At 42.7% G+C, this 24,950-nt stretch overlaps 1 protein-coding gene across 2 annotated transcripts in view; it reads left to right on the top strand.

Moving 5' to 3' along the window:
• Nucleotides 1-10,253: 10,253 nt before the first annotated feature.
• Nucleotides 10,254-24,950, top strand: part of dnajc18 (DnaJ (Hsp40) homolog, subfamily C, member 18) — a 46,287-nt gene continuing 31,590 nt past the window's right edge. Inside the window, exons 1-3 of one of the 2 annotated variants that reach the window (XR_009515872.1) lie at nucleotides 10,254-10,501; nucleotides 16,690-16,867; nucleotides 17,760-17,905. Coding sequence is in view for 1 of the 2 variants with exons in the window: in XM_059990272.1 (XP_059846255.1) it covers nucleotides 10,351-10,501; nucleotides 16,690-16,867; nucleotides 17,760-17,905 (475 nt within the window). In the remaining variant the exon portion in view is untranslated. The remainder of the gene's footprint in view (nucleotides 10,502-16,689; nucleotides 16,868-17,759; nucleotides 17,906-24,950) is intronic. The other variant, XM_059990272.1, reaches the window with a different exon arrangement.

Genomic DNA, 24,950 nt, shown 5'->3' with positions numbered 1-24,950 from the left:
AGATGGTGTCAACAAATGACGATTCCTTGGGCAACATCTTCCAGAGAGTCAATCATTTCAATGTCTTCTACTTCTTATTTTCATTTTGATTTTGAAACTGTTGGAGCCTGAGACTTACAGTCTGTAGATTGATCGATTGAGCTGGCACTCTGATATCCCCAAGAAAACTGCAGGAGAGAAATGCGAAAACGAGGTACCATGAGGAGAAGCTCAGAGACAAGGCAAGGGGCCATGATCGACTGCCAAGGAAGATTGAAACTTCCGGGCAAACAATGAGGAGGACGAGTGGTTCTTGGAAAGTCTGCTGGTTCATATTGCTTCCCTCAAAGGGGCCGCTGTTTGATGTTGGTTCCCTTGTAAGGACCGCTATTTGCTGTCACTTCCCTTGCAGGGGCCACTGATTCGTGTTGCTTTCTTTGGAGGGGCCACTGGTTTGAGTTGCTTCCCTCAGAGGAACCACTGGGTCCCGATGATCTCAGAGTTGTTATTGAAACACTGAGATTTATGGATTGGACTGTAGTTCATTTTGGCCTCCTTCAGTTCTATGTTTTCTTTCGTGTTCTCGCCCATTCTTTCTTGTTGCTGATTGGTGGGCTGGGGCTTCAGGTGATCTGTTAGTTTTTATGCGAGGGAGGGGTTGGGATTTGTGAGTTTCTGTTTCAGTTTTTTTCTTTTCATGCAGAGTGTGGGGATTGATCTTTTTCTTTCAACTGTATTTCAACTTTCAACTGGTGGGATTGTTTAATATAGCTGTTAGGGAGGTTTTAAATTAAGTTGGCAGGGGGAGGGAAACTAGGGTGTTAGGGTTGAGGAAGAGGAAAATAGAAATAAGTCAAAGATACAGCAAAGATGGCAAGAAGGACAGGCAGGTAAATAGACAGGATAATTTGCTGTGTGATAGAAATATAACAAAAATGGTAACAGATACTGATCTAAATGTACCGTACTTAAATGCATGCAGCATTAGAAATAAAGTGGATGACCTTGTTGTACAGCTACAGGTTAAAAGATATGACATTGTGGCCATCACCGAGTCATGACTAAATGATGGATGTGATTGGGAGCTGAATGTCCAAGGATGCACAATGTATAGGAAAGATAGGAAGGTAGGTAAAGGGGGTGGCATGGCCCTGATGGTAAGCAATGATATCAAATCACCAGAGAGAAGGGGCATAGGATCAGAAGAGGTAGAATCCTTCTGGATTGAGTTAAGAAATGGCAAGGTTAAAAAAACACTAATAGCAGTTTTATACAGGCCTCCAAACAGCAGCCGGGATGTGGACTGCAAGTTACAGCTGGAAATAGAAAAAGCGTGTCAGAAGGAAAATGTCAAGATAATTGTGGGGGATTTTAATATGAAAGTGGATTGGGAAAGTCAGGAAGGTACTGGATCTCAGGAGAGGGAGTTTGTAGAATGCCTACGGGATGGCTTTTTGGAGCAGCTTGTCCATAAACCCACCAGGGGATCGGCTGTTTTAGATTGGGTGCTGTGTAATGAACCTGAGGCAGTTAGGGAGATAGAGGTAATGGAACCCCTTGGAAGTAGTGAACATAATATGATTGAGTTCAGTTTCAAATTTGAAAAGGAGAAGCTGGTATCAGGTGTATCAATACTTCAGTGGAACAAAGGAAATTACAGTGGTATGAGAGAGGAACTGGCCCAAGTTGATTGGAAAAGAAAGCTAGATGGAGGGATGGTAGAGCAGAATTGGATGAAAGTGCAGGAAAAATATATTCCAAGAAAGAGGAAAATCATGAATGGAAAAATGGCACAAATGTGGCTAACAAGAGAGGTTAAGGCTAAAATAAAGGCAAAAGAGATGACGTACAAGGAAGCAAAAATTAGTGGGAAAACTGAGGACTGGACAACTTTTAAAAACTTACAGAAGGAAACTTAGAAAGTCATTAGGAAGGAAAGGATGAATTATGAAAGGAAGTTGGCAATTAATATAGAAAAAGGATACTGAGAGTTTTTAAAAAATATATGAAAAAGAGTGACACGGGTAGATATAGGACCGATTGAAAATGGTGCCGGAGAAATTATAATGGTTATAATGGGTAACAAAGAGATGGCAAAGGAATTAATGTCTTCATAGTGGAAGACATTAGCAACATACCTGATAGCCAGAGGTCTCAGGGAATAGACTTAGGTACAGTCAAGATTACTAGAGAGTAAGTGCTTGGGAAGCTAAATGGACTAAGGATAGATAAGTCTCCCAGACCGGTTCTGAAGGTGGTGGCTTTGGAGATTTTGGAGGCATTGGAAATGATCTTCCAGGAATCAATAGACTCTGGCATGGTTCTGGAGGACTGGAAGGTCGTAAATGTAGTTCCGCTGTTTAAGAACGGAGGGAGGCAGCAAAAATTACAGACCTATTAGTTTGACATTGGTAATTGGAAAGTTATTGGAGTCGATCCTCAAGGACGAGGTTGTGAAATACCTCAAGGTGCATGACAAGATAGGCCCAAGCCAGAATGGTTTCATGAAGGGAAGATCCTGCCTCACCAACCTATTGGAATTTTTTTGGGGTAATCTCAAGTAAGATTGACAAGGGAGAGGCTGTGGATGTTGTGTATTTGGATTTTCAAAAGACTTTCGATAAACTGCCACATAAGACGCTGCTTAATAAGATGAGAGCCCACAGAATTACAGGAAAGATATTGGAATGGTGGAGCATTTGCTGATTGGCAGAAAGCAAAGGGTGGGAATACAGGGATCCTACTCTGGTTGGTTGCCGATTACTAGTGGTGTTTCGCAGGGGTCAGTGCTGGGGCCGCTTGTTTTTACACTGTATATTGATGATTTAGATTATGGATTAAATGGTTTTGTGGCTAAGTTTGCGGATGACACCAAGATAGGTGCAGGAGCAGGAAGTGTTGAAGAAACAGAAAGGTTGCAGAGAGACTTGGTCAGTTTAGGAGAGTGAGCAAAGAAATGGCAGATGAGATACAATGTTGAGAAATGTTCTTTGGAAGAAGAAATAATCGTGCAGATTATTATTTAGGTGGGGAGAAAATTCAAAAATGGAAGTGCAAAGGGAATTGGGGGTCCTCGTGCAGGATGCCATAAAGGTTAACCATCAGGTTGGATCGGCAGTAAGGAAAGCCAATGCTATGTTGGCATTCATTTCAAGAGGAATAGTAAGGAGGTGTTGATGAGGCTCAATGGGGCACTGGTGAGACATTTGGAATACCGTGTGCAGTTTTGGGCCCCCTATATTAGAAGGGATGTACTGATGTTGGAGACAGTTCAGAGAAGATTTACGAGGATGATTCCTGGAATGCAGGGGCTAACATATGAAGAGCGTTCGTTGGCTCTTGGACTGTATTCATTAGAGTATAGAAGAATGAATGGGGATCTCATAGAAACATTTCGAATGTTGAAAGGGTTCGACAGAGTAGATGTGGAAAGGCTGTTTCCCTTGGTGGGTGAGTCCAGGACAAGAGGCCACAGTCTTAGAATTAGAGGGTACCCATTTAAAACAGAGATGAGGAGAATTTTTTTTAGCCAGAGGGTTGTGGATTTATGGAATTTGTTGCCACATACAGCTGTGGAGGCCTGATCATTGAGCACATTTAAGGAGGAAATTGATAGGTATCTAATTAGTCAGGGTATCAAGGGATGTGGGGAAAAAGCCAGAAATTGGAACTAGATGGGAGAATAGTTTATCTCAAGGTGGAGTGGCAGAGCAGACTCGATGGGCCAAATGGCCTACTTCTGCTGCTTTGTCTTGTGATTTTGTATTTTATGATTATCTAGAGAAGATAAATCTCAGAGTTGTGTTCTGCATATATACTTTGATAATCAAACAAACCTTTGAACCTTTTCTTATATGTCCTGAAGTGACTCTCATTTTACAACCACACAGGTTTGGTGCTAGTGAGAATGTGAAGAGGGTAAGGGATACGTGTAGAAAGGGTGGGCGAGGGGTAAGTGTAGCAAAATATGTAGACAGGACCAGGGAGAGGATACGTCATTGGGGAAGTGTAGGAGGACAGGGAAGAGATAGCTAAAATAAGATGCCAGACAGCATGTGGCAACCACAAAGAAGAGGAACCTTGCGACCACAAGACAATGTGTTGGCAAAGTATTTTGAGCTATATACCTATTTCGAGTGTTTTGCTAGCGTCTATACTATTACAAGTACTTCGCTTGCGTCTATGCTCATTCCGAGTATTTCGTGTGCTTAGCTAACCGATAGCCAATTAATCAATGAACTTGAATCGGTAACCATATTTGCGAATGTAGTGCCCCGTTTTTGGGTATAAGTATGACCTTTGTAAGCCGACAAATTGGGAGTTGGCTACCTTACGCCCAAAGTGCGTGGGGCTGCGAACTCCTCTCTGAATAAAAACCGTTTCAGAGGTAATTTCGTGTCTCTGGTGTTTTTCCTCAATTGAGCAGGTTAATAATTTGAGATTGAACACTAGGATGAAGCATCGGTGCCTTTAGCCACTCTGTGAGATGTGCAGGAGTATACAAGTTCCAGTGGAAAAACACAGCCATGGCTTTGTGCATAACCTGCAGTCCTTTCTGTCCAGCAGGGAAATGGGATCCAACTACACATTAGATATGTAGATCCAGGGTGGAGCAACAGATCATTGCCTCCACTACAGTCCATGTACAAGGAGCCAAACTGATGAGTGATGCAGTGGAATCTCTGTTGTCTGTTAAAACTCAGTCTGCTGTTAGCCAAACTCTGACAGTTGGCATTTATACCCCTGGATTATACCAGTATGCTATCATAGCTATAACATGTAGCTTATATTTTTGTAAGATACATTATATAACTTACACTTTATAAAATAGAGCTTATATAAAGTATAGCTAAAATAGCTGTAATTTGGACTTTGAGTGATCTATGAGAACGCTCCAGCAATCTATCCTCCTGCAGAATGTGAGGCCCACCTCAGGGTGCGTTGGTGTCTCTGAGGTCTCTAAGCATTGCAGCTGTTGTATTTTTCAGCACAGTTAAGGAGCCACGGAGCACTGCAGCGCAGAAACAGGCCCGTTGGCCCATGTATTCCATGCCACCTCCTGTTTTTCTGCCTAGTCCTGTTAACCCACATCTGGATCACAGCCCTTCACATTTCTCTCATTCGTGCAAATTGGGCATCGAAGGAGAGAGGAAGAGGAGAGCCATCCGCAGTATCACCAATGCAGCAGAGAGGGCCTCAAGATGGCTGTGGCTCAAGGGCGGGGAGCCATGGAGTCATATGTAGCTAGCCATCTGGACACAAGCTGGGGTCTGATCAGCCCCGCCTGGGTCACCTGGAGGAGGGTAAATGATGTTGAAAGACCCAAAACATCTGATGATTTCAGGAACATCACTGATGATGTGTCCAGAGGCATCAGTAGATGTATGCACACAGCATACCTCTATATGATCTCCCCTCAATCTCCTATACTCCAGGGAATAAATTCCTAACCTATTCAATTTTCCTTAAAACTCAGGTCCTAAGCTCGTGGCAAAATCCTTGTAAATTTTCTTTGCATTCTTTCCAGTTTATTGTTATCTTTCCTGTAGATAGGTGATCAGAACTGTACACAATAGTCAAAATTCAGCCTCAACAATGTTTTCTACCATGACAATGTAACATTCCGACTCCTGTACTCAATGCTCTGATTTATGAAGGCCAACATGCCAGAAGCTCTCTTAACAACCCTGTCTACCTGTGGTACCACTTTCAATTCCCAGATCCCTTTATTCTACTGTGCACCTCCGTGCTCCATCATTCACTGTGTAAGTCCTACCCTGGTTTGTCCTTCCAAATTGCAACACCTCACACTTGTTTGCTTTAAGTTCCACCTGCCATTTTTCCAACTGAAGAAGATCACGCTGCAAGCTCTGATAGCCTTCCTCACTGTCCACTACACCCGAAATTTGTTGATCCAGTTTACTACACCATTCTTCTTGGAAGCTACCTGTTTGTTACCCCAAACTGCTGCTGCAATGTGGCATTATGCTCCATAAAAGCAGCCTCCACTACCACCCCCTCCACGACCCCTCCCCACTCCTGCTATGGGTGCAGATGCTAAGTACTGGGAGAGCAGATTAAAGTGCAAGAAAGGAATGCACAAAAGCAATTAGTCAACAAATTAATTATGTTATTCTTGATTAGTTATGCATACTCGCTCCCTATACTGTGTGCTTGCTTCTGGACTTCAGAATCTGTGCAAAGGCGACTGACATGTAACTTCATTTCATTGATTACAATTTGCAATAGCTAAATATTGTTTGCAGGTCAACACTTGGAGTGTAGTGTGGAGGCACCTGACTCAATCACAGAATTGCTTGTGCTAAGAAAACTACAGTTTTACTGCATTATGAACAGGAGCAACAAAATGAATGAGCAAGGAATAAGCTCTAAGACAAATACTAACATGCAGCCAATGTTAACAGCTGCAGAAATATTGATGAGTAATATTCCAGTTTCGATTGTATTTTGCATAACTTAATTTGTGGAGTTCATAATATTATGCAGTTTTCAGTTGATTCTATTTCATTCGTTTGCAGGAATTTGTACAGAAAAACATTGGCTTCATTTCTTTTAACAAAGAGGCTTTGTGTCTGTGTGAATACAGCTTGGAAATTTCCTGCTGTTTTTCTGACTTGTGCGGTAATCACGTGATATTGACTGACATATGGGCAACAAAGATGAATAAAATACAATAAATGCTCATGATGGTGTAATATAAAATTTTTAAAAGCAGGCTGTAAAAAGTAACTATTCAAAAGTTGGTGACTAAATTTTTAATAAGCTAAATGCAATAAACTTTCAAAGTACAGTCTTTTGTTGAAATTGAACCAATAAGCAATTGTATGTAAGTCTGATATCCTGAACATATGAAAGCAACCACACAATTCTTCCAATTGAAGGATAGTAAATTAGTATAATAGCAGGGGCTGCAGTCAAAGGGCTTTCTATACAGAAGTTGTGTGTACTCTCAACCTTCAAAGTAAATTTATTATTAAATTACCTACTGTATATGTCTCCATATACAGTAAATACAAGAAACTCAATAGTCTAATTGAAAGACCACACCCAATGGGGCGGATAAACAACTAATGTGCAAAAGACAACAAACTATGCAAATTCCAAAAGAAAGGGGAAAAAAAGCAATAAATATCAAGAACATGAGATGAAGAGTAATTGAAAGTGACTTCTTTGGTTGTGGGAACATTTCAATGATGGGGCTAGTGAAGTTATCCCTTCTGGTTCAAAAGCCTGATGGTAGAGAGGTAATAACTGTTTCTGATCCTGGTGGTGTGAGTTCTGAGGCTTCTGTGCCTTCTTTCTTATGGCAACAGCAAGAAAAGAGTATGGCCTGGATGGTGGTGGCTCTCTATGATGAGTGCTGCTTTCCTGTGACAGCTCTCTGCATAGATGTGCTCAGCGTTAGGGAGGGCTTTACCTGTGATGGACTGGGCCGTATCCACCACTTTTTGTTGGGATTTCCGTTCAAGGGCATTGGTGTTTCCATGCCAGACTGTCACAGAGTCAATATACTCTCCAGCACAATCTACAGAAGATTGTCAAAGTTTTAGATGACATGAAAAATTTTTGCAAACTTCTAATAGAGGTACTACATTGCATTTTTTGTAATGGCACTTAAGTGCTGGACCAGGACAGTTCCTCTGTAATGATAACAATGAGGAATTTAAAGATGCTGACCCTTTCTGCCAATGATGATTCCCCCAATGAAGACTGGCTCATGGACCTCTGGTTTCTTCCTCCTTTAGCTCTTTGGTCTTGCTAACATCGAGCAAGACATTATTGTCGTGACACCACTCAGCCAGATTTTTAATCTTCCTCCTATAAGCCGATTTGTCACTACCTTTGATCTAGCCAACAACAGTGCCGTCATCTGCAAACTGAAATATGGCATTGGAGCTGTGCTTAGCCCTATAATCCTAAGTATAAAGTGAGTGGAGCAGGGGGATAGACATATAGCCTTGTGGTGCATCTGTGCCAGTGGAGATTGTGGAAGAGATGTTGTTGCCAATCTGAACTCACTGTGGTTTGCAAGTGAGGAAATTAACAATCCAATCGCACAAGGAGGTATTGAGGCCAAGGTCTTGAAGCTTATTGATTAGTTTTGAGGGATGATGGTATTGAATGCTGAACTATAGTCAATGAAGAGCATCCTGATGTATGCATCTTTGCTGTCCAGATGCTCCATGGTTAAGTGAAGAGCCAACCAAATAGCATCTGCTGCTGACCTGTTGTGACGGTAGGCAAACTGGAGCAGATCCAAGTTGTTTCATAAGCAGGAGTTGAAATGTTTCATCACCAACCTCTCAAAGCACTTCATCATAGTGGATGTAACAGCTACTGGATGATAGTCGTTGATGCAGGTTACCACATTCTCCTCACCCACTAGTATAATTGAAGCCTAATTGCAGCAGATGGAGACCTCAGACTGTCGAAGTGAGAGGTTAAAGATATCTGTGAACACACCCAGTCCGTTGATCAGCATTTTTAGTACTCAGCCAGATACCTCATCTGCAGTACCTGGCCTAGTACCACTGACATGGAGAGAAATTGGAATTACTGAACGGATTTAATACAGAGCCATTTATTGGCAGTGAATCTAACTTATTGCTGGGTTTGCTGGATAGGCTGACAAACCATAGCCTAAGTAAAATATCAAATTAGCTCAGTTAACTATCATCTAGGACATTACAATTATTTTGTCAAAACAGCTATATGCCAACACACCCTTGTATTTAAAATTGTGATACACAGTTTTGCCATGTAAGTTTATTGTGTTAGTCACAGAGTCATAGAACACCAGAGCACATAAACAGGCCCTTTGGCCTATCTAGTCCTTGCCTAACTATTAATCTGCCTAGTCCCATTGACCAGCACCAGATTATACACCTCCATACCCACCCCATCCAAGTATCTATCCAAATTTCTCTTAACTGTTGACACCAAATCCTTATCACAATTCCACTAGCAGCTCACTACCCTCTGAGTAAAGAAACTTCCCGTCATGTTCCCTTTAAACACTTCACTTGTCAGTCTTAACCCCTAACCTCTCGTTGAAGTCTCCCCAACATTAGTGGATAGAGCCTGCTTGCATTTACACTATTTATACCCCACATAATTTTGCAAACCTCTATCAAATTTCCTCTCGTTCTTCTATGGTCTAAGGAATAAAGTCCTAACCTATTTGTTCTTTCCTCTTAACACAGGTCCTCAAGTCCTGGCAACATCCATGTAAATTTGTTTTGCATTATTTCAATCTTACTGATATTTCCTGCAGTAGGTGACCAGAATGGCACACAGTACTCCAAATTTGGCCTCACCAAAGTCTTATACAACTTCAACGTAACATCCCATCATCTTTTGATTTATTAGGGCCAATGTGCCAAAAGCTTTTTTTTAGGACAGTATCTATCTGTGATGCCACTTTCAAAAAATTATGGATCTGTTTCCCAGATTCCTCTGTTCTACTGACAAAGTTCTCACTTAGCTGGTTTTTGAATGGAAGACTAATGCGCATCCTCAGCTAAAACCACCCAATATTCCATACCATTAGGAAAACCCTAAATAAACCTACTCCTCAGCCAACCACTTCCTTAAATTTGTTCAAAAACTGTGTAATTTCTTGTCACAAAGTTTGAATCATTTACTTAGCTGTCTCTATGTCTTTCTTCCTTCCCTATTCCATACAAACCAAGCCTCCCACAATAACAATCCCCCGTCCCCACGCCTCCTACTTTAAGCTACCTCATCCCAGCTAGAGATCTGCTTCTGACATTGTTAAACCTCATCTACTGACTGCCAATTTTGCCTCTGAGCCCCAGTGTGAGCAATGATTGTAAATAATCAGTTCCCCTTGTGTTTAGTAACCCGATCCCTTTTAATACTCACAAAATACTGGAGGAACTCAGTAGGCCAGGCAGCATCTAATGAAAAGAATCCGGTCGGTGTGATGCTGCCTGGCCTGCTGAGTTCCTTCGGCATTTTCTGTGTGTCGCTTGGATTTCCAGCTTCTGCAGATTTTCTCTTTTTTGATTGGCCCTCTTTGGCCAAATTCACTACACTAAAATAAATCTTTGATTCCCCTGGTCACTGAAATCTAAGCAAACTTTCTAACACCCCCCCCCCCCCCACCACTTCTCTCGTTGCTTCTCTCTTGCACTCTCTGTCCAAGCTCCTTAGCCTCCGCCACAAGCGCCCCCGACCGAGTGCCCCCAACAATGATGGCGGGGGCGACGACGCGCATGCGCTCGGCGGACCAGCGAAACCCCACACCTGACATCTGCCCAGGCCGCCGGTTTCGATTTCTTTCCGGGTCGGGTTGCAGCCACTCATGGAGAGAGAAAGGGGCTGCAAATGGAAAGAAGCTGGGCGATGAGGAAAAGGCAGGAGGAAGCGGAGCGTTGTATCGAGGCGGCACACAAGTGTTTGAAGTCCGGCGACGCCGAGAAGGCTCTGCAGTTCTTGTACTGGGCGCAACAGAGATACCCGACTCAGCGAACTAAAGGTAACAGGATCGTTGGCAGCGCCAGTGTGGCGGGGGATGGGGCACCAATCCACGGGGGTGGTGAAGGTAAGGAACCCGGGGACGGGCTCAGTTCAAGCTGTACGTGGCACACCCATTCAAAATAAAGAGAAGGCAAGTGACAGTCTTGTTAACGCTCAAATACAGGCAGAACATGTTTAATTTGGTATGTGGGTCAGCCTCCAGGAGGGACAGGGTGAACGTTTGAAGTTTGCCTCCTTCAAAGATAGGTTTCTTACTTGGTGCATCCTTCAGTCTTCGGAGCCACCTTGTGTGTTAAATGAGTAAGAGGTAAATGATTGACAGCGGGGAATCCCCTGTGAGGGCGACAGGTTGGGAGAGGATACAGGGAAGGTTTAAATGAACTGGCCACATTTTTTTCTAAAGTCACCCACAGTTTATCAGTGGGTGATCAACCATTCTCCTACGTAGAACTTTATAGCAACGTGAAAACACGGTGCTGCAAGTTTTCAGCAGAGCAGACTATTCTGCAAAGGCAAAAACAAGAAAACTCTTCAAATTGAAGAATATTTCCAGCAGTCGGATGTCACCTCGTGGAATGATTTGATTTTATGTAGTGTCAAGGCAGCCCTGTATAAAAACAGCCATAAACTGGGCTTTGGAATAGTAACTATTTTCCTTACTCACCACCCTCTGTGTGGGGAAAAATGCCACTCGAGTTCCTTTTAAATCTTTCTTACACTCGATCTGTGCTCCGCTACCCTGTTACTGTCCACGTTATCTGTGCCTGTCATAATTTTAAGCATTTCTATAAGGCCACTCCTCATTCTCTTGTGTTCCAAGGAATAAGGTACTGGCCTGGCCAACCTCTTCTCGTAATTCAGGCTCTCATCCTCGTAACGTCATCAAATCTTTTCCACATTCTTTTCTGTTCAACCACATCTTCTATAACAGGTTGACTAAAACTGCATCACTTAAGGACTCACCAATGAGATATATGACTGCAACATAATGTGCCAATGCACACTGCCCTGAATGATGACTGCCAGTGTGTTAAACACCTTTTTCACCACCCTGTCTACCTGTAATGCTGCTTTCAATGAACTATGTACTTGTGCTTCTAAGTCCTTTTGCTCCATTACATTCCCTACCATTCATAGTGTAAGTCTGGTTTAACTTTCCAAAACATATCACCTCACACTAATCTGTATTGACATTCATTTGCCACTCCTCAGTCCACTTCTGTAACCGATCGCGATCCCCCTGTATCTATGATAAACTCCTTCACTATCAACAACACCTCATGAAATGCACAAATTGCTGATCAAGTTTGTGCATTCACATCCAAAGCATTCATATAACTAGTGAATAAGGGCCCCCGTACCAACCCCTGCACCACACAGCTCATCACCGGCCTCCATTCCTAGAAACAACCTTCAACCGCCACAAGATAATTTTGAATCCACTTAACTATAGACTCCTCATCTTTTTTTCTCCAGTGTTGCTGAAGGGTCTATAGACAATAGACAATAGGTGCAGGAGTAGGTCATTTGGCCCTTCGAGCCAGCACCGCCATTCACTGATCATCCACAATCAGTACCCTGTTCCTGCCATTTCCCATATCCCTTGACTCCGCTAGCTTTAAAGAGCTCTAACTTTTTTTGAAAGCATCCAGATAATTGGCCTCCACTGCCTTCTGATGCAGAGCATTCCACAGATCCACAACTGTCTGGGTGAAAAAGTTTTTCCTTAACTCCGTTCTAAATGGCCTACCCCTTATTCTTAAACTGTGGCCGCTGGTTCTGGACTCCCCCAACATCGAGAACATGGTTCCTGCCTCTAGCGTGTCCAATCCCTTAATAATCTTATATGTTTCAATTAGAACCCCTTTCATCCTTCTAAATTCCAGTGTATACAAGCCCAGTCGCTCTAACCTTTCAACATATGACAGTCCAGCCATCCTGGGAATTAACCTCATGAACCTACGCTGCACTCCCTCAATAGCAAGAATGTCCTTCCTCAAATTTGGAGACCAAAACTGAACACAATACTCCAGGTGTGGTCTCACCAGGGCCCTGGACAACTGCACAAGGACCTCTTTACTCCGATACTCAACTCCCCTTGTAATGAAGGCCAACATGCCATTAACTTTCTTCACTGCCTGCTGTACCTGCATGCTTGCTTTCAGTGACTGATGAACAAGGACACCTAGATCTCATTGTATTTCCCCTTTCCCTAACTTGACATCATTCAGATAGTAATCTGTACTAATGCCCTTCCCTTGGACAACATCGCTGGCGTGGAGAGGGGAGACTTGCAGCTTGGGCAACTGCCGGTCTTCCAAAAAAGTAACACCTTGCCCGGGCTTGCGCCCTGGAAACTTTCCAAAGTGCAAATCCATGGTCTATCGAGACTAACGGAGGCCTACAGTAATCTGCCTTCCTGTTCTTGCCACCAAAGTGGATTACCTCACATTTACCCACATTAAACTGCATCTGTCATACATCTGCCCGCTCACTCAACCTGTCCAAGTCACCCTGCATTCTCCTAACATCCTCCTCATACTTCACACTGCCACCCAGCTTTGTGTCTTCTGCATCTTTGTGTCTAGCCCGAAACGTCGACTGTACACTTTTCCATAGATGCTGCCTGGCCTGCTGAGTTTCTCCAGCGTTTCGTGTGCGTGTCTTCTAAAACATTTCCACTTGTTTCCCTTATCTTTTGAACAACCATGATTTTCTCCTCAGTAACCACTGAAATATTGAAAAAAATCCCATCCATTTCCTGCGGCTCAAGAAATGTCAGGGTGCTGATCTCTACTATCTCCCTTATACTCTTAATGTAGTTGTCCTTAAAATGTTGGTCACTGGTTTTCTATGTCATAACCTGGCTTGGTTAAAATTTGCTTAGTTGCATTTGGTACATTTTGCTGCATTCATGTACATTAATGCATATTGATGCATTCTGAGCAAAGAAGACAAGTTGGAATTGCTTTCTTATTATCACATGTACCAAGGTCCAGTGAAAAGCTTGTCTTGCATACTGTGCATGGATCAAACCATTACACAGTTCATTGAGGTAGAATGAGGTAAAACAATAACATATTGCCGAATACAGTGTAATGGTTACAGGGAAAGTGCAGTGTAGGTAAACAATAAGATACAAGATAATGAGATTGTGAGATCATGTCTTAATGTTATACTAGGGCGCCATTCGGTAATTTCAGCAATGGGATAGTAGCTGTACTTGAGGCTGGTGGTACATGCTTTCAGGAGTTTGTATTTTCTCTCTGTTGGAAGGGAGAAGAGAGAATGTCCAGGCCAGGGTAGGTGGTGTCTTTGATTATGATCGCTGCTTACAGAGGCAATGAGAAGTATAGACAGAGTTTATGGAGGGGAGTCTGGTTTCTATTTGGTGCTGAACCATGTCCACAGCTCTGTGCAGTTTCTTGTTAAAACCTGCAGAGCAGTTGCCATGCTAAGCTGTTAAGCATCCAAATAGGATGCTTTCTATAGTGCATGATAAAAATTGTTATGGGTTGGCGGGGACGTGCCAAATCACTTTATCTACAGTAGAAGCATTGGTGAGCTTTCTTGGCCCTGGCATCTAATGGTTGGACCAGGACAGTCTTGGTGATGTTCACACCTGGGAACTTGAACCTCTCAATCTCAGAACCATTGTTATAGACAGGAGGATATGCATCACCCCCCCCACCCCCCCCCCCCTTCCTGAAGTCAATGACCAGCTCTTTTGTTTTGCTGACATTGAGGGAAAGGTTGTTATCATGACACCATGTTGCTAAGCTCTCTGTCTCCTTCCTGTACTCCGACTCATCCCTATTTGAGATATGGCTCACTGCAGTGGTATAATTTGCAAACTTGTAAATGGAATTAGAGCAAAATCTGGCCATGCAGATTTTCAGGGAATAGGGTAGGATGCAATCATGGAGCACTATTGTTTAGAATAGTCTTGTTACTGTTTATCCTTACTGATTGTAGTTTGTTGATCAGGATGCTAAGAATCCAGATGCAAAGGAGGTGCTGACTTCCCTGGTCTGGAGTTTTGTGCAGAACTGTCAATAAACAACAGTCCTAGGTAGGTTTCTTTATTGTCATGGTGAATGTAGGGCCAGGGAGATGGTGTTTTACCATAGAACTGGAAGGCCAGAGTTAATGTGTACCATGACCAACTTCTTTAAAGCACTTCAGATACTGTGATGATAGTGGTCTTCTTCAAGCAGGTGATAACCTCAGATGGAAGCTGTGAAAGGTTTAAAAATGTCTGTAACTACCCCAGCCAGGATGTAAGGACGTGGCCAGGGATGCAGTCTGGGCCAAATGCTTTCCGCTGCTTCACCCTCTGCGAGACTGATCTCATGTTCACGATGGTGACTGAGCATTCAGGTTTTCCTAAGGGTATTGGGATGGGTGGTGACGTTTATTTATCTAGAGGTACGCTACATTAACAGGATCTTCTGGTTCAACAAGTTGTGCTGCCAAATTACACTCATGTGACTAGTTAATCTACCAACCCATACATTTTTAGAAAGTGGGAGGAAACTGGAGCACCCAGAGGAAAGCCACGGGGTCAAGGGCAGAATGTGCATGCTCCCTACAGTTAGTGGTGGAATTGAACCTGGGTCATTGACGCAGTAATGACACTATGCTAACCGCTACACTACCACACTGCCCCAGCAATACCAATATACCAACCAACATACTAATTCCTTTCTGTTGTTGGCGATGCTGTCCAACTTTACTTTGTACCCTATTATAGCATGTAAGCCCAGCAACTAGTGACATCTGGCCAGGGACTTGCTTTTGGACTGGTACTGACTTTTAGCATCTCTGAAAAATTTATAGAAGTCACTTTTTGATTTCTTGTAAAGATCAGGGTCACCTGACTTCAAGATTCAAGTACATTTATTGTCAAAAAATAACCTTGAGATTTGTTCGCTCACAGGAATCCACAAAGCAAGAAACCCAAAAGAACCCAATTGAAGAAAAACAAATTAAAATAAAAGACTGATACTGGATGCGTAAGAGAGAAAAAAAACACAAATCATGCCACATCATGCGAACAATTGAAGTGAATAACAACATTCTGAACCAAAACTGTGTCCTCAGGTTTGAACCCTGGAGTAGGTCCAAAGCCCTGGTATCAGTTCATCATATTAGTGGGCACAGAGCACAGCAGCCGAGGCAGTCATAGCGCCATGGAAAGAGAGTGTCCATTGTGGAGAATGAGCAAAATCGGCCCTCGCCTCGGATCCTGACGGTCTGTCTGAGCCGGGGTTTAAATTGACTGAACAATAGAACAGTGAAAGACCCCAGTGCCCTGAAGCAAGGCGTGAACATTGCAGAGAGTGAGAGAAATCGGCTCTCGCCTCCAATCTGGGCTTTTTGATTGCCAGACTTTAGTAGTGAATAGTTCTCCCAACATATCCATGGTTTCCAGTTTGGGAACAGCTAGATTATTCTTTTTAGTATGCAGTCTTGCAGATAAAGTCTGTGAAGGTGGTGACATACTCATCAGCTGAGTCATTGAGTTTACCAGTGTGTAGAAGTTCATCTGTTTTCTCAGACCAGCAATGTATGACTTTCCATACTGGATCCTCACATTTCAGCTTTCATTTGTATATATAGGGCATAGGAGAACAGCCCGTCAGTCTGATCTACTGAAGTGTGGAAAGGGATGTGGCTTGGTAGGCATCTTTGGTTGTAGAACAATGTTATTCACAGGATTTAAGTATTACGCTCGTTTGGTAAGGCAATTTTAAGAAAAAAATCTCATTTCCTCACATTTGCTTGACTTTGGATTGTTGTATAACACTTTATGGCCAGATAGAAAGTTCTGAGAAAGGCATGTTTCTATGCTGTCTATTTCCAGGTCCATGATTATAAATTAAGAGGAAATATTACACTGGATTAGCAAATTCCTTGGTCCTGGGTCATAGCAGTGAATGGTAACATCCAGCTGAGATTTATTCTCTAACGTTTTTGAAGTGCAGTCATTTTCTGACCGAATATTTTAATATTTTGTATTATTAGAAAGTTTTTGTTAAAATCAGTGAAAATTTAATGAGCATTAAGGAAAAGTGTGCTCAAGTTAACCAATATTAATCTAAAGGCTCTGATTGATTTCTTGCTTTTGTTATATAAATAAATGCTATTTGAGTTTATTTCTCATGTTTCTGTTTTGGATTTTAGCACTAATTAATTCAATAATTAGGAATCAATGTACTGCTGGTTGGACAAATGCCAAGGATGCTGATGAATCTATTACTAAGTCCAGCAAATTGAAAAACTGTGTGAATGGAAATGCTCCCGATGATATTAGTGATGCTGCGAAGGGTTACACGCAAGAGCAGCTTGAAGGAGTACAGAGGTGAGAATATCCTAGCAGGACTGTCAAAGCACAAAGCACAGCTGTGCAATTTTAATTTAGTACTGGGAAAATTAACAAAATAGTGTGAGTATTGGCAAACTGGGCAAAAGCTTATGTATATTATTGCTTAATTTTGAGTGAAAAGATTTCAACTGAAAATGTGCAAAAATGATGCTTTTTCTTTTAGAAATTAAAAAAAAATGCTTAAATGAAAGCTTTTGAGAAAAAGTATCCTGATGAGTTCAGTGTCTGTAAAGTCAGAAAGAATCTTTGTGGCTAGGATCTTATGTGATTATATTAAAATTTGCTTGGGATTGCTAGACTTGTTTTATTCTGTGGTCAGAAAAAGGTTATATTTCATGGTTTGAAATTCCAAATTGTGTTGGATGTGCCAATAACTACTTTCATAGAAGGGCAACAGGCATGTTTGACCCTACTCCCTTGAGTGCTCCAGTTCATGTGTGCTCGTGTGAAAGATGCGGCCTGGCAATTGGGGGTGGGGGGGAGGGGAAGAAAAAAAGACGTAAAAATTCAAGATAAACAGATCTGCGAAATTCTTTTGACACGCGTGTATCCTCCCAATAAATGTAGATAGAACTTATTTGTCACAGAAGAATCTCTGACTGTCACATTTGTAAGAAGTATTAAACTGAATGCTGTTTCATATTTTAAGACAGTCATGCAAGTTGAATAAATTAATTTGCCTTTGGTGAGCTGCTATAAGTGAAATGCTTCATTTTGATCCTGGTCCCTGAGGTGGCTGTGGATCTTGAAGCTAGGCAAACACCAAGTATTTGCGATATTCTGACCTTTACTTTTACGCCAAAACCCTAAATGGAACTTCCAGATCACAGGCTATCAGTTTGTGAATTTTAATATCAATGTTTTGCAGGATAAAACGATGTAAGAATTACTATGAAATTTTGGGAGTTGATAAAAATGCTGATGATGAAGATTTGAAGAAATCCTATAGGAAGCTGGCATTGAAATTCCACCCAGATAAAAACTGTGCCCCTGGAGCAACAGATGCATTTAAAGGTAGAAACATTATCTAATTTTATGTCAAAATAGTATTTTATTGATAAATCAGACCTCTAAAATAATAAGGATATTCATTACGTAAACTACCAGAAGTTAAAATTTAAAAATAGAAGTCTTAAAATTTTAATTAAAGCCATAAGCAATTTATGAAACTTAATGGTTGTTTTATTATTGGTTTAATTATTGGGTCCTTTCCCTAAAACAGTCATTTATTTTTAATAAGCTCTTTGCACTGGTACCCTGTATCTTGCTGCCTAATTAAAGCACACTTGGTCCTCTAGTTTAGATACAAGTTTCTCCCACTATTTGAAGGTAGAGCGTTCCCATGAAACGGTTCGTAAGCCAGAATGTCATAAAGTGAAGAAGCAATTACCATTTATTTATATGGGAAAAATTTGTGAGCATTTGCAGACCAATCTACCAAATCATGCCAAATAACACATAAAACCTAAAATAATAGTAACATATAGTAAAAGCAGGAATGATCTGATAAATACACAGCCTATATAATGTAGGAATACTTTTCTACAATTATTGCAGCACTGTCCACCGCAGCGAAAATTTCACGCAAGCGCTCTCAGCAGCACTCGCGACAAAAACACACGGCGCAAGTGCTCCTGGCAGAAACACACAGCTCAAGTGCTCCCGGATAAAGCACTTTTTCCAGTAACCTTTAAGCCATGAAGCTACCAAATAACATATAAAAATACACATCCTATATAAAGTAGAAATAATGTATGCCCAGTGTAATTTCACTTACCGGACTCGGGAAGACAGTGAGGACACTAATGGTGTGTTAGGCTGAGTCGTCAGAGGTTGGGGTGGTGGGACACTGGGGTGTCATCTCATCGTCGTCTGTTTCCATCAGGGCAGGCAGGTCACCTTCTATGTCTGCCTGCCTCAATGTGGAAGGTCGAGTTTCGTTGTCTGCTGTGGCTGGTGTGGAAGACTGAGAAACAACAGTATGCTTGACTGCTTAGCCTCGCGCATTTTTCGATCATACAGTTCTTTGTAAGCACTCAAACTATCCTGCAAATTGCCCTAAACCTACGTACCTTTTCAAAATTAAAGTCATACTTTTCTGCAATCATTGCAGCGTTGCCAATGCAGTGAAAATCTCACGCAATTGCTTCACGTTCAGTTCCTGGACGTCTTCACTTTCGGGCCATTCACTACTGCTTTCGGCTTCAATTGTTATCCTTTCCTTTTCATCAGCTCTTCATCTGTCAGTTCTTGGTCAAGGGATGCCAAAACCTCTTCAACATCATCTTTGTCAACTTCCACAAACCCTTAGCCCAACGCACTGTGTCCTTACTTTGTTCACCATGACCAAAATGCTTTGTCTAGTTTTACACTGTGTAATACCCTTACACAATCTTTTAGGCTTTTCTGATACCTTAGAACTCACCTTGCTAACAGATGCACAAAATAAATCGACATAAAGCACAGACGCTCACAGGCACGTGTTTAAGCAATGCCGGCTAGAACGCAGTTCTGGGGGAGGAGCTAGTCTGCTCAGCGCGCGCTGCCTTTTTTTACACGCTGCCTTTTTCGCATGCTGTCTTTTTTCGTAACAGTGAAAGCACCTTCTGTTAGCGAAAACAGGTAACTAATGTCGGTCTTTTATAACAGCGAGTTGACGTAAAGCGAACGTTCGAAAAGCGGGGGACACCTGTACTCACTGCTAGTCCCTGCACTAAACCAGGCATCTACTAGGAACTGCCCAGTGTCATACACTTAGTGTAAAACTAGACAAAGCGTTTCGATCATGGTGAACGAAGTAAGGATTCGGGTTGGCTTCGCCATAAGAAACAGCTTAGTTGGTGCCATCATACCACCATCTGAAGGAACTGGAAGACTGCTCAGGATTCAGTTTCAAATGTCCGTGGGTCTGGTTAGCATTATCAGTGCTTACGTGCCTACAATAACCTCTACCTAGGAATTTAAGGATAAGTTCTATAAGGAACTCAGCGCTGCCATCAAAGAAGTCCCTTCTCAAGAGTTCCTATTCATTCTTGGTGACTTTTACACAAGAGTTGGCAGCGTCCGCCACAGATGGCCCTCCTGTTAGGGATAGTTCGGACCTGGAAAGATGAATGAAAGCGGCCAGTGCCTCCTTGAACTTTGCTGCCAACATGATCTCTGCATCACTAACACCTTCTTCACCACCAAGCCTTAGCACAAAGTGTCACAGAGACATCTGAGGTCCAAACATTGGCATCAACTTGATCTCATCCTGGCAATACTCAGCAGTCTTCAGACTGTCAAGGTGATGCGCAGTTACTAGAGTGCAGATTGCGACACTGACCACTCCCTCGTGTGCAGCAAGGTAAACTTCAGCCCAGAAGATTTCATCATACCGGAAGGAAGGGGAGGCGATGCATTGACACCAGCAATACTTGTAAAGATGGCCAAGTTTGTGAAAGCCCTGGAGGAAGCTCTGCTTGGCTCTTCTAACACCGATGTCAGCAAGAGATGGGGAAACTTGCAGGACACCATCTACAACACTGCGGTATCCACCTTCGGAAAAAAGACAGTATGCTGGTTTGAGGCCCACTCTGAAGTGTTGTTGCCTTTGATTGAAGAGAAGAGAAAAGCACTGGCAGCGTACAAGTCCTCTCCTAGCAAGAATAATCTGCAAATGCTCTGGTCTACCCGGAACAAAGTTCACCAGGCTGCCAGGCAGTGTGCTAATGACTATTGGCCCTGGCTCTGCTTCAAGATCCAGGAGGCTGCTGACATTGGCAACACCAGAGGAATGTATGACAGAATCAAGCAAGCCATTGGTCCATTACAGAGCAAGACTGCTCCACTGAAGTCATCAATGGGAAAGGTCAGAACAAAATAGATGGAACGCTGGGAAGAACATTACTCGGAGCTGTGTGCCGGAGAGATTGTCATTACAGAAAAAGCTCTGAACACCATTGAACCTCTGCCCGCCACGATTGAGCTTCATGTAGACCCCACACTGGAGGAACTCAGTGAGGCAATGGAAGCACTTTCTTCTGGGAAAGCACCAGGAAAAGATGGCATCCCTCTGAGGTTCTTAAATGTGCCAAGGGCACCCTCTTCCCAGAGCTGCACCAAATCGTCTACCAGTGTAGGAGAGAAGGCAGCGTACCCCAAGACATGAGGGATGCAAACATCATCGCTCTCTACAAGGACAAGGGCGACAGGAGAAACTGGAACAACTATTGCAGCATCTCACTTGTGGGAAGCTTTTTGCTCGAGTCGCCCTGAAGATGTTCCAACTGCTTACGGACAGGGTCTATCTCAAGTTGCAGTGTGGATCCAGAGCAGAGCGGTTCACCGTCGACACGATCTCTCTCAGGCAACTGCAGAAAAAGTGCAGAGAACAGCAGAAACCCCTCTACACCGCCTTCATCGATCTTACTAAAGCATTCGACCTTGTGAGTAGAAAGGGCCTCTTTGAGATCCCTGCCATGATTGGTTGCTCCCCAATCCTAATCGGTATGATCAGATCATTTCAGGACAACATGAAGGGGACCACTGTGTTCGACGGCTCCTTATCAGAGCCCTTTAACACCCTTAGCGTGGTAAAACAGGGGTGTGTCCTTGCTCCGACGCTGTTCGGCATCTTTGCAGTCCTGCTCAAGTCCGCCTTTGGCCACTGAGGCCATTTATCTCCATTCAAAATCAGACGGAAACCTCTTCAGACTGTCAAGATTTAGAGCGAGGACCAAAGTGTAGATAAGGCTCCTCAGAGACTTCCTGTTTGCCGATGTCGCAACTCACTCACAGCAGGAGCTACAAGATCTCAAAGTTGACTAAGAGAGTCTGGGTCAACAACAGACTCTCTCTGAGCACCAAAGTCCAGGTGTACATAGCCTGTGTGCTGAGCCCTTTGCTCTGTTCCATCAAAACTTGGACCCTGCGCACAAAACAAGAGCGGTGGCTCAACATTTTGCATATGCGCTGTCTCTGATACATACTTGGTATTAACTGGGAAGACAAGGTTACCAGCAACACAGTGCTTGAGAGAGCAAGCACCACCTCCGTGTTCACCTTCTTCAAGCAGAGCCGTATGTGCTGGCCGGGCCACGTCTTGCAAGTGGCAGATGGGCGTATACCCAAGGACCTTCTCTTTGAGGAGCTGAATTCTGGAAAGTGACCAACAGGAAGACCCAAGCTGCGCTACAAGGACACCTGCAAGTGCGACCTCAAGGCCCTTGGTATTAGCACCAACATGTGGTAGTCACTCGCCTCAGACAGCTGTGCCTGGAAGCAGGAGTTGAAAAATGGTCGCTTGATGCAGCAAGCAGAGGAAGAGTGAGCCTGCCGACCGCTCCATGTCCAAGCTGCGCAAGACATCAGCTGCCTCAGAGTTTTGCTGTACGCAGTATGGTAAGGACTTACTCCCGCATTGGACTCCACAGTCAACAGCGTGCACTGCTTAATCCCGTCCACCAGAGGCGAAAACCCATGATATCCTGGGATTGACAGCTGCCTTTTCTTCAGCCTTCTAGCACTGATTACTGTGTGCTAAAAGAGGGCAGCTGATAGTCCTCAGCTTCAGGTTGCTTTTATAGAAGCATGGATGGTTGCCGCTTGCTTTATTAGTTCATTTGAAGGGAAAATTCATTTGTAAAGCAAATCTACTCAGATTCTTAGAATCATAGCACAGAAAATACCTGTCCAAATGCCACTTAAACATGTAATTGTATCTCTTGGCAGGCAGCTCATTCCAGATCTTAACCACCTTCGGTGTGGAAGCACTTAATCCTTAACCCTCTCTTAACACTTAACCCTCAGATCTCTTTGCAAGTTTCTCCTGTCTGTCCTTAAACCTGTGCTCTCTAGTTCCAGATTCCCCCCCAAAAAAAAAGATTCTTGCTTTCTAACCTTTCTATGATTTTTTATAATTTTATAAACCTCTACAAGTCATCAATTAGCCTTGAAGACTTTAGTGATGATTGAGTAAACCCAGTTTGTCCAACTTGTTGTAATGACTACAGACCTCCAAGCATTGTGCTGATAATAGTTGATGGTCCTCACCAGGCCTTGAAAGATAAATGTACCAATACTACTTTCTTACATACTCACGACATTGGGAAGCTCTTTGGCCTTTTAAGCAGTTATCTATGCAGCTTATCCTTTCCACTGCAGTCTGGTTAAGACTGATTTTAATGTGACATCATACACTGAGTACTTAGCTTCCCTTGTATTTTATATTCAGCAAAGCCTTAAAGCCTTTACTCAGATTTGTTTCATTGCCTCGCTTGCCTAGGGTGCTGTATGTCAGTAGCATATACTTGTACTTTATCTTGTGCACTAACTTTATGAAGATAAATTGGCAGTGAGTGCTAGCTAAAGACAAATGCATTCCCATTAATAATCTGCTACTTGCCTTGCAGTGAGACCACACACAAAATGCTGGAGGAACTCAGCAAGTCAGGCAGCGTCTATGAATGTGAATAAACAGTCGATGGAACAGAATAAACAGTCAACTTTTTGTGCAGAGACCCTTCAGGACTTGATAGGGAGGAAGCAGAAGCCAGAATAAAAAGATGGAGGGGGGGGGGGGGAAGGAGTACAAACTCCAACCTGGCATGGGCATCAATTTCTCCAACTTTTAGTGTATTTTCTTCCCCCACCTTCCTCCTACTCTTTTTTTTTAACATTCTCCATTCTGGTTGCCCTGTACTCGTGCTCTTTTCACCTGCCCGTCATCTCCCTTTGGTTCCCTCCTCCTTTCTTCCATGTTCACTGTCCTCTTCTATTAGATTCTTCCTTCAGTGCTTTACCTCTTTCACCTGTACACTCCCAGCTTCTTCATTCCCTCCCTCCTCCACCCGTTTATCTTCCCCCTCACCTATCACTTGCCAGCTTGTACTTCCAATGTTCATTCCAATGTACAGCCAATGTTCCCTCTCAGGTGTTTGTGAGCACACGCTCACATCTTTTGCTACTAGTGCACAAAGGAATTTAAACTGCGCACAAAAAAATCGTCACCCCGACTTGGTTGGCATGTTAGTGTATTTCATGATTGTATACAATCATATTTCCTTTTCCGGTTTCTAATGCGGATAGTGTTGACAGCATGGTGTTGGCGATGATTTGTTTGCAGATTTTATAACTGGCTTATTTATACTGTTTTTAATTTAATTCAGTGTGCACATGTCATTGCCGTCACTGAGCAAAAAATTGCACAGTAGAAGATTTTTGCACACACTGATCATGACAAATTGGAGGTGATATTGCCCCCAACCTTTTTATTCTGGATGTTGTCCCGTTCCTTTCCAGTCCTGATGAAGGATTTTAGCCAAAACTCCGACTGTTTATTCACGTTCATAGATGCTGCTTGACTTGCTGAATTTCTCCAGCATTTTGGATGTGTTGCTCATTATTTCCAGCATCTGCAGAACTTCCTGGGTTTGAGGTTAAGACCTTTTGTTTTGAAAGTTAGTGAGATCAGTGCTATCTTGCCAGGATCATAACAGCATCTATCCCAGTCAAAGTTTCTCTTTGAAACGATACACAAACACACCATTCCATCCTTTTCTACTTAACTTCATCTTCTACTACAGATTGATCACAATTGTTGAACCACAAGGGGAGAAACATAGTTCCTGGGGATTTTTGTTTTCTCCCCATGTTGCAATTCAAATGTATAAAAACTTCTGGATCTTGTAAGTGCACATATTTGAGGTGACCTCTGCAAAGTAACCAGGGATCTTTCTTGACCTTTTAGTGAAGATTTACTTTTTGATGTACTTCATGTTCAAGTTGATGCCTTGAACATAATACCAGTGTAACATTTACCCAACAGACTGGTATATGTCTAGGGGAAAAGGAGATCCAGCCACTCACCAACCCCACCTCCCATACACACAGGTGCTCTGAGAATCAAATTTATGCCGCGCGCACACATCCAATATCAAACTCACACCAGATACCATTATGGAATACACTTCAAAGATTTTACTAAAACTAAAAGAGTACTATGCAATACAATATATATGAAGGAAAAGAAAATAAAGTAAAAGGTGCCAACTTATCAAAGTTCAGTCAGTTTAGTGCA

Source organism: Hypanus sabinus, chromosome 15 (genome assembly GCF_030144855.1).
Source record: "Hypanus sabinus isolate sHypSab1 chromosome 15, sHypSab1.hap1, whole genome shotgun sequence".
Classification (NCBI taxonomy): Eukaryota; Metazoa; Chordata; class Chondrichthyes; order Myliobatiformes; family Dasyatidae; genus Hypanus; species Hypanus sabinus.
The sequence above is the reverse complement of the archived record's forward strand: the minus strand, read 5'-3'. Positions and strand labels throughout refer to the sequence as shown.